General features: G+C 49.0%; 1 protein-coding gene across 1 annotated transcript; it reads right to left on the bottom strand.

Annotated features, from left to right (window-relative positions):
• On the bottom strand, positions 1–8,979 carry LOC105734542 (zinc-alpha-2-glycoprotein-like). The gene is given in 4 exon segments (XM_064376415.1): positions 1–560; positions 1,458–1,733; positions 5,303–5,563; positions 8,766–8,979. Coding segments are annotated over 4 exon segments (888 nt in total). The 5' UTR covers positions 8,833–8,979; the 3' UTR covers positions 1–276.
• Positions 8,980–9,550: the final 571 nt, after the last annotated feature.

The raw sequence follows: 9,550 nt of genomic DNA, 5'->3' as shown, positions 1-9,550 counted from the left end.
TTATGCTTGGCAAGGAGGGATGATTATTTATTAGCTTCTACAGATTAGACAATGGGGTGGGGGAGGGCTCAAGGTGAGATGATTTTTGGGGTCTCAGTCTGCGCAGGGCAGGCATCCCAGTCTTCGGTCTCCAAATCCACCTCCTGCCTGTCCCCCCACATTACTCCTCCAGGCTTGCGGTTCATTGAAGGTGATTTCTAAGGTTCAGCTCCCATGTCAGGCAGGAAGGTCGGCTACCGGGGCTGAGATCCCCACATTGCCTCCAGCCCTTGCTTCCTACCTGGCACCCCCCGGCACCACCAGGGGCTGGGCCAGGCTGCTGTGCTGCACGTAGCAGGAGTAGGGTGCTGTGTCATTTAAGGGCGCTAACACCACCACCCAGGCCTGGTAAGTGCCATTTCCACTGTAAAGAACATTTCCACATAATTTAGGCTCCCGCACCTTGCCAGCCCGAGTCCAGTGCACATCAATTTCCTGTGGGTAGAAGTTCTAGGCCAGGCACTTGAGTTTCTTGTTTTCTCCTGGGGCCTGGTGGCTGGTGACCATCACGGAGGGAGGATCTGTGGAGGGATAGAGCGTGACACTGCAGGCTTGAGGTCGACTTCTCTGGGCCCAGGTCTCTTCCCACCCCCACCCCTGGATGTCAGCAGTCGTCAGAGCTCTAAGCTCTGCACCTGCCACCCAGGACACTTTCCAGAAGATGAGGGAAGGCTGACGCTTTCCCAGGTCCTTCTCTGTTGGATCATGGAATATCCTGGCTCCCATCTCGCCCAGTCCCCACCCCGCCCATGAATTGACTCTTTCAGCAACAAGTTGTGAATGCTCCATGCACTTTCCCATGTTTCCCATATCTCAGTGGGCCTTGGAGTTCTCCTCTCCCCCAATCTCAGCCCAGCTGCTTGATTCAGCCCATGGCTCTATTCAGCAACTTCTTCCCTGCAGCACCGCACACTCCTGAGTCTCACTACATCTCCAATCCATGTCTCAGCCTGCAGCCATCAGTTCCACTCACTGGCTTGGTCTCATCATTCCGGAGCTGACATTTTACACACCTCCCTTCCCTCTACAACCCAGGGAGGCATCGTTGTAGAGAGAAACAGCTACGGGATTGGGAATCTGAAGCCTGGAATTTGAGTCCCAGCTTTGCCTCTCACAGACAGTGTTACCCTAAACTCTCTGACCTCAAGCTCCTTGTCTGTCAACTGGAGACAATTTGGGAACACCCACCAACAAAGAATGGACTTCCTGGCACATTCTGCCTGAACTTTTGAAGACATTCTTTTCAGACCACAAATTATGTCATCCCAGGGAAGGAATGAATCCTACAAGATGAAAGCTGGGGGTCTGAGGGAACATCCAGGTACAGATGAGACCAGACTCAGATGTTGCCTGAGCTCCTAGCTGGAGATCATCTTTTATTCTGGGCTCAGTACTGGGGAGCAGGGAGCAGTGAGTACCTTGCTGGTCCAGGATATTTTTGCTGTATTTCAGGTATTTCCGCAGAGTCTCAGGGCACTCCTCCTCCAGGTAAGCCTTGGCCCGCAGCACATAGACTGGTTCTGCCTCCCACTTCTGCTTGGTGATGTGGGCTGCTGGGTCCAAGGGGATCCAGGCTGGGATTTCTTTGTCGAATTTAATGTAGCCCCTTTCATCATAGGTATACTTCCAGAATGCTCCAGTGCTTCTGTTATTCTGGATCTCACAACCGAACCGTCCCTGCAAAGTGTGAGACCCTGAAAACTCCCCCAACCCCACAGAGAGACAGTCAGCCTGGTGAGAAATTCATCAAAATAACTCTTAGTCCTGCACATTTGGCAACCCAAAAGAAACAAAGGTTTTTGCAATTCAAGCATGCAATCTTTTTATCAAGGCAAATAAGTTACTACTCCAACACACAGCAGACAGAGAGAGGCTAACTCAGTTTGGTTCGGCATTTCAGACTTGTCTCAGTTGAGATATGTTCCTCCTTAAGAGAGCTACAAGCTGGGTACTGTGGCTCATGCCTGTAATCCCAGCACTTTGAGAAGCTGAAGCGAGTGGATTGCTTGAGCCCAGGGGTTCCAGACCAGCCAGGGTGACACGGCAAAATTTCATCTCTACAAAAAATATATAAATTAGCCTAACATGATAGTACATGCCTGTAGTCCCCACTACTCAGGAGGCTGAGGTGGGAAAATCAATTCAGCCTGGGAGGTCAAGAATGCAATGAGCCAAAGTCACACCACTGCATTTCAGCTTCAGCCTGGATGACAGAGTGAGTACCTATCTCAAAAAAAATAAAAAGATGAACCCAGTGGCTCACGCCTGTAATCCTAGCACTTTGAGAAGCCAAGGCAGATGGATCACCTTAGGTCATAAGTTTCAGACCAGCCCAGCCAACATGGTGAAACCCCATCTTTACTAAAAATACAAAACTAGGCTGGACACAGTGGCTCATGCCTGTAATCCCAGCACTTTTGGGGCAGTACTTTGAGGCAGGAGGATCACCTGAGGCCAGGAGTTCAAGACCAGCCTGGCCAACATGATAAGACCCCGTCTCTACTAAAAATACAAAAATTAGCTCAGTATGCTGTCAGACACCTGTAATCCCAGCTACTCGGGAGGCTGAGGGAGGAGAATCGCTTGAACCTGGGGGGCAGAAGTTGTAGTGAGTCAAAATCATGCCATTGTATTCCAGCCTGAACGACAGAGCAAGACTCCATCTCAGATAAATAAATTAATAACCCGGCATGGTGATACATGCCTGTAACCTATAGTCCCAGCTACTCGGGAGGCTGAGGCAGGAGAATCACTTGAACCCAGGAGGCAGAGATTGCAGTGAGCCGAGATCACACCATTGCACTGCAGCTTACGTGACAAGAGCAAAACTCTGTCTCACACACACAAAAAAGAGCTACAGAATATGGATAGATTTCTATCTCTTCTTCAGCATCACTTCTAAGGACAATTACTTGTTTGAATTTATGCTGAGTCCTGAGGAAGCTGTCACAACTACACCAAAGTGTACTTCTGAATTGGATAGAAATGATTTGGGATTTCATATGAGTAAAGGAAGGCTTGCCTTTTCTCTCAGCTCTAGGTGGAGTTCATATCATCACCCGAATAACCCTAATCTGATCACTTCTTTCTTCCTATCTGGTTTTGATATCTTTATCCCAAATCTCTAAAGTCCCAACCTTCCTGCCCATTAGCCACAACTCTCAGAAATGGACCTCCTTAGGGCACGGGACACAGCCTCTTCATCCTGATGATAAAAGAGGTGTTTACCCAGCACTGGTTGGTGCTGTTGGCGTAGACTCTGACAGCTCTCAAGCTGTCTGGGCTCAAGTCCAAGGTGTCTCCCGCTCCTAGCTGGTGTATTGCCTGAACTGGAGCCACTCACCTCTCTGTGCCTCTATTCCCTCACCTCTGAAATAGCAATGCCAAGAGCACTGTTTGAGGGGGTTATTCTGAGCATTAAATATGCTCATAGATGGGCCTGGCACAAAATAAATGCTCAGTAAATGTCAGCTACTATTAATTTCCTTTTTTTTTTTTTTAATGCAGTTTTGTTCTTGTTGCCCAGGCTGGAGTACAATGGCAGGATCTTGGCCCACTGCAACCTCCACCTCCCAGATTTAAGTGATTCTCCTGCCTCAGCCTACTGAGTAGCTGGGACCACAGATGCATGCCATGACACCAGGCTATTTTTTGTATTATTAGTACAGACAGGGTTTCACCATGTTGGCTGGGCTGATCTCAAACTACTGACCTCGGGCGATTCACCCACCTAAGCCTCCAAAAGTACTGGGATTACAATGCGCCCTGCCTAAGATTATTTTCTTTTCTTTTCTTTTCTTTTTTTCTTGAGACAGAGTCTCACTCTGTCACCAGGCACCAGGCTGGAGTGTAGTGGCGAGATCTCAGCTCACGGCAACCCCCGATTCCCAGGTTCAAGCAATTCTACTGCCTCAGCCTCCTCAGTAGCTGGGACTACAGGCGTGCGCCACCATGCCCAGCTGATTTTTGTATTTTTAGTGGAGACGAGGTTTCACCATATTGGCCAGGATGGTCTTAGTCTCTTGACCTCGTGATCCGCCCACACTGGTCTACCAAAGTGCTGGGATTACAGGTGTGAGCCACCGTGCTCAGCCACGATTATTTTCTAATACCCTGTGTCCATATCTCTTCTTCCTCCTATCAATTCTATTTCTGTCTGTCAAAGCTTCTCCTAGTGTCTTTCCCGATCACCTGTGCCCCTGCCTCTCCTATTGCTGACACACAGCCTGGGCCATTTTCCTTCCCAAGATCTCCCATCCCACACCCTTCAAATGTCTGCCTGTCTCTTTCTTGCTCTTTTTGGAAACCTTCAGATCCCATGTAGCATCTTGGGCATTTTTGTACTTAGAAGCCCATCTTTTGACACCCACTCTATGATAATTTAACATCAGCAGTTCACCAGGCCTGAGGTTGGCTGTCTCAGGGCCGGCAGTGTGGTTTAGGACAAAGAGTGCTGGGCTGGGGACACAGGGACCGTCTCTGCACAGGCTCTGCCATCAGCTCCTCCGACCACAGTGCAGGTGGCCCTTTCTGGGCCTGCATCTTATGGAGAGGAGGAACTTTAGGGCTCCAGGGAACTCTAACAGCCCGTAGCTTTGAATCCAGCACTTCCCGAGCCCCCAGCATGGGCTACCGTGTGTGCCAGGTGCTTTTCTCTGTTCATTCCACACATTTCAATTGAGGAAATATTGGCTGCACCCTGTCCTAGGCGATGGAGCTTGACAGACTGTGACATCCTTCATGGAAAAGACATAGTTAATTATTACAAAACTGTTTGGAGGTGGGTCTCAATGCTCCAGTGTTTGCAGATTTCAACCAGATATTTTGGGAACGTCTCACTGTCAACAGCTGGGACCGGCAGAGCCACCAGCTGAGCCCAGGTCTGAGCGACTTTGAGAGTGGCTCACTCTCCAGGCAACCTCCCTGGTCAGGGGTGAGTGTGATGCCTTCTCACGGGAGGAATCAGTCTCGGAGGGGTGGGGGTGTGGTGGTGAGAGGTCAGAGATGCCTGGGTAAGAAGTGACTCTGCCATCACTTCCTGTGTGAGCTGAGGCCTGGAATGAGTATGGGGCAATCGACGGGGAAGCGGGGAGCACCTGTGCTATGTGGGGAAGGGATGCGGACATGTCTGCGTTTCTGCTGTGCCTCTGGTTCCTCCTCTGGGATTGGGACTGTTTCCATCCTGCTGACCCCTTGCCATTCACACCTGGGGGGCTGCCTCTTGGGTTAGACCTTCCATCCCCACAGTCTGTTGTTCACTGACCGTTAGTGTTGTTGTAATACTCCATGATGTCATTCAGGGTCTCCATAAAGATGTCTTCCCTGGCCTTCTGAAGTTGGCTGTCCTGCTCCCAGTCCTCCATTCCTTCCACCTGTCTCCAGAGTCCTAGGGGCCGAGACCTCCTGTCTTTACTGTCGTACTCGAAGAAGGAAAGGTCATTGAGGAAGCCAAAGGCCTGAAACCTGGGGATGTCTCCAACAGGCTTGGACAGCCCCGTGTAGACATAGGTCAGAGAGTAACGACCTGCAAAAGAAAAGACTCTGATGGTTGAGAGTCATGCAAGGGTCCCACAGTGGGACTGCGGAGGCCAGGAGGGAAGACCTGCCCACTGGCCTCTTCCTTCCCAGCCCTTTCTCCTGCCATCAACCTCACACCACTGGAAACTCATGCTGTACTTTCATACTGGAGATGTTATTTCACAGACCACTGTGTCTTCACTACATTGTTTCCTCTGCTTGACACATAAGAAGATAATATTCCTCAGCCTCCTCAAAGATACATTGGGACCATGTGACTGAGTTTTGTCAAAGAAGAATGTGCAGAAGTGATGTCTTTCATCTTGTCCAAGACCCTACCAGCTGGCTTGCCCCCTCTGTTTCTCATCCCTTGAGGTGACAACTTTGAAGGCCACCGGATAATATGAAAGAGTCCCAATATGCCTTTAGCCTGGATCCCTGAGTCACCTCATGGGGGAAAAGAACCTTGACCAATGTGCATGGAATCTGACATAAATAAGAAATTAACATTAGAAATGCTGCGCTCGGTGGCTCATGCCTGTAATCCCAGCACTTTGGGAGGCCAAGGCAGGCGGATTACTTGAGATCAGGAATTGGAGACCAGCCTGGACAACATAGTGAAACCCCATTTTACTAAAAATACAAAACTTAGCTGAGTGTGGTGGTGCATGCCTATAATCCCAGTTGTGTGGGAGGCTGAGGCAGGAAAATCACTTGAAGCAGAGAGGCAGAGGTTGAAGCGAGCCAATATTATGCCATTGCACTCCAGCGTGAATGACAGAGTGAGACTTCATCTCACGGAATAAAAGCACAACAAGTTAACATTTCTAGTTTAACCTGACAAATACATATAGTTAGAAAGGATAGAAAGGAAAATTTACTAGAAAATTTAAGAAATGACCGAGACTGGATTAGCACAGTGTTAAGACTAGGATAGAGCTCAGAATTCCCAGGGTTGTACCTTGCATTTTGGTACAAGGTGGGAGCTGAGAGATGGGGACATTTCCATAATAGTTCCACAATTATTTTATGATACAATTTACACAGGTGCTAATAATGTTGGAGGTCATATGGCAGATTCCTAGTTCAGTTACTAAAATTATTCTAGCTCATGAGTTTCTAAATGTAATTAGTGTTTAAATCAGTAGACCTTACAACTGAATTCATGGACATAGAGAGTAGGATGGTTACTAAAGGCTGGGAATGATAGTAGTAGCGGTAGGGGGAAATTGGAAGGATGGTTAATGGGTACAAAGAAATAGAAAGAATGAATAAGACCTACTATTTGATAGCACAACAAGGTGACTCCTCTAGTCAATAATAATTAACTGGGCCAGGTGTGGTGGCTCACACCTGTAATTCCAACACTTTGGGAGGTTGAGGCAGGTGGATCACTTGAAGTCAGTAGTTCAAGACTAGTCTGGCCAACATGGTAAAATCTCGTCTGTACTAAAAACACACAAATTAGCCGGGCATGGTGGTGCAGACCTGTAGTCCCAGCACCTCGAAAGGTTGAGGCAGGAGAATTGCTTGAACCCCAGAGGCAGAGGTTGTAGTGAGCCAAAATTGCACCACTGCACTCCAGCCTGGGCAATTCTGTCTCAAAAAAAAAAAAAAAAAATGAACAAGACTTACTATTTGATAACACAATGGGGTGACTCTAGTCAATAATAATTTAACTGGGGCCCGGTGCCGTGGCTCACGCCTATAATTCCAGGACTCTGGGAGGCTGAGGTGGGTGGATCACTAGGGGTCAGGAGTTCAAGACCAGTCTGGCTAACATGGTGAAACCCCATCTCTACTAAAAATACATAAGTTAGCCAGGTGTGGCAGTGCACACCTGTAATCCCAGCTACTCCAAAGGGTGAAGCAGGAGAATTGCTTGAACCTGACAGGCAGAGGTTGCAGTGAGCCAAGATCACACTACTGCACTCCAGCTTGGCTGACAGATCAAGATTCCATCTCATATATATAATAACCATAATTATAATTTCATTGTACACTTTTAAATAACCAGAAGAGTATAATTGGATTGTCTGTAACACGAAGGATAAATGCTTGAGGGGATGGATACCTCATTCTCTATGATGTGATTATTTCACATTGCATGCCTGAATCACAACATCTCATGTACCCCATAAATATATGCACGAACTATGCACCCACAACTTTTTTTTTTTGAGACCGAGTCTCTCTCTGTTACCAGGCTGGAGTGCAGTGGTGTGATCTTGGGTTGGGTTCAAGCAATTCCCCTGCCTTAACCTCCTGAGTAGCTGAGACTACAGGCATGCACTACTATGCCTGGCTACTTTTTTGTATTTCAGTAGAGATGGGGTTTCACTACGTTGGCCAGGATGGTCTCGATCTCCTGACCTTGTGATCTGCCTGCCTTGGCCTCCCAAAGTGCTGAGATTACAAGCCTGAGCCACCGCTCCCAGCCCCTACTTTTTTTAATTTACAAAAAAATCAATAGACCTTGAGTAAAGCAGATTGTTCTCCACAGTGATGGACCTCATCCAAACAGTTGAAGGCCTTAAAAGAAAAAGCCTCAGAGGTCCCCTAAAGAAAAAAAGAATTCTGCCTACAGTCTGCCCTTGAACTCAAGACTAAGACATCAACTCTTCCCTGGGTCTCCAGCCTGCTGGCCTGCTCTGAAGATTTAGGACTTGCTTCTTCTCCCAATAAGGTGAGTCAATTCCTTGAAATAAATCTCTCTCTCTTCAGGCTACTCACCTTCCAGACCCACTGGCTTGGTATCTGAGTGTGGGGTGAGGGCACGGGTTTCCTTCTAGCACCATCCCTCCAGCTGACCTGCCTTCTCACTTTCCCCTTGGGGCTGCTCTCTCTTTCCCTCAGTGTCAGGCAGGTGTACCCAGCCATCAGGAGCAGAAGCAACTCCAGGCTGTGGTTCCTGCTCTGTCCTGGCTGTCTGACCCCAGGCAGGTCACTTGGTCTTTGGAGTCTTTGTTTTCACTGTAAACTAAGGGTTTTACATTCAGATTCCTGAAGGTCTTATTTAGGGTGAGGGCAGAGGCTCCCTGAATGCTCCTGGAAGTGTGTGAGCTGAGTGAGATGACAGCCTGGGGCACCCATTCCTACCGGATGCCAGGGAATCCCAGCTGCATCCAGCCCTTCTCCCAGCCACATGTCCTGTTTCCTCACCTCCTCCCAGTCCTCTCCAGCACCCACCCCTTGCTTTCCCCACTCACCATCTTGGGTCCCCTGGGGAACAGCAGGACCCAGAAGGAGCAGCAAAGACAGCAGGACAGGCACCATTCTTACAATTGTGCCTACTTGGAGGGTTCTGGGCAGGAGGCACAGGTATTATCCTGGGTCCTGGGGCCCTGCCCAGGGGAGGAGAATCTACAGGCCAATGGGAGTGCCAGGACGGGCTCCTCACCTGACAGACAGACAAAAAAAAAAAGGATACACAAGCCAGCTGGGCAGAGGTTGTAATGAGTGAGTCTACACATAGGATATGCAAATTTAGAGCTGAGACAGTTGATCTCTGGACTGAGGCTATGTGTGTGCCTGGGGCAGAAGGATGCCAGTGGGTGGAAGGTGTGTGTGACAGGTGGCAGATACCTGGGAGGCACCAGACTTCCAGTCTATTATGATGATCCCTGGGCCAGTAGGGGCTTTTGTGTGTTTTCAGACCACACTTCATCCCTGCCTTCTGGAAAACCCTCAACCTGTCCAGGTCATGGGCCTGGGTAGACCCCAGCTGGGGTGGGACCCTCACTTGCCCACACATGACCCTGCCAGAGCTGTCTGGAGGACATTCACATCCACATCTCTCCCTCCTTCCTTTCTGTGCCTGTGGAATCCCAGCCTTCCATGATGGAAGCAGAAATCCTTTTGCATCCTCCTTTTGCAGCCTCCTTTGCAATATAAGGAGCAGGTGTGCATGGGGTTTATGCTCAGTAAGCCGAAGCTACTGCCCTGGACGTTGGGTCATGTGTCTGGAAAACTAAGAGGCAGGCACAGTGGACAG

The sequence above is a fragment of the Aotus nancymaae genome, unplaced genomic scaffold (assembly GCF_030222135.1).
Source record: "Aotus nancymaae isolate 86718 unplaced genomic scaffold, 86718_ANA_hifiasm-v0.15.2.pri h1tg000015l_0, whole genome shotgun sequence".
In the NCBI taxonomy this organism is placed as follows: Eukaryota; Metazoa; Chordata; class Mammalia; order Primates; family Aotidae; genus Aotus; species Aotus nancymaae.
Note: the sequence above shows the minus strand (reverse complement) of the source record. Positions and strands in the feature narration are given on the sequence as shown.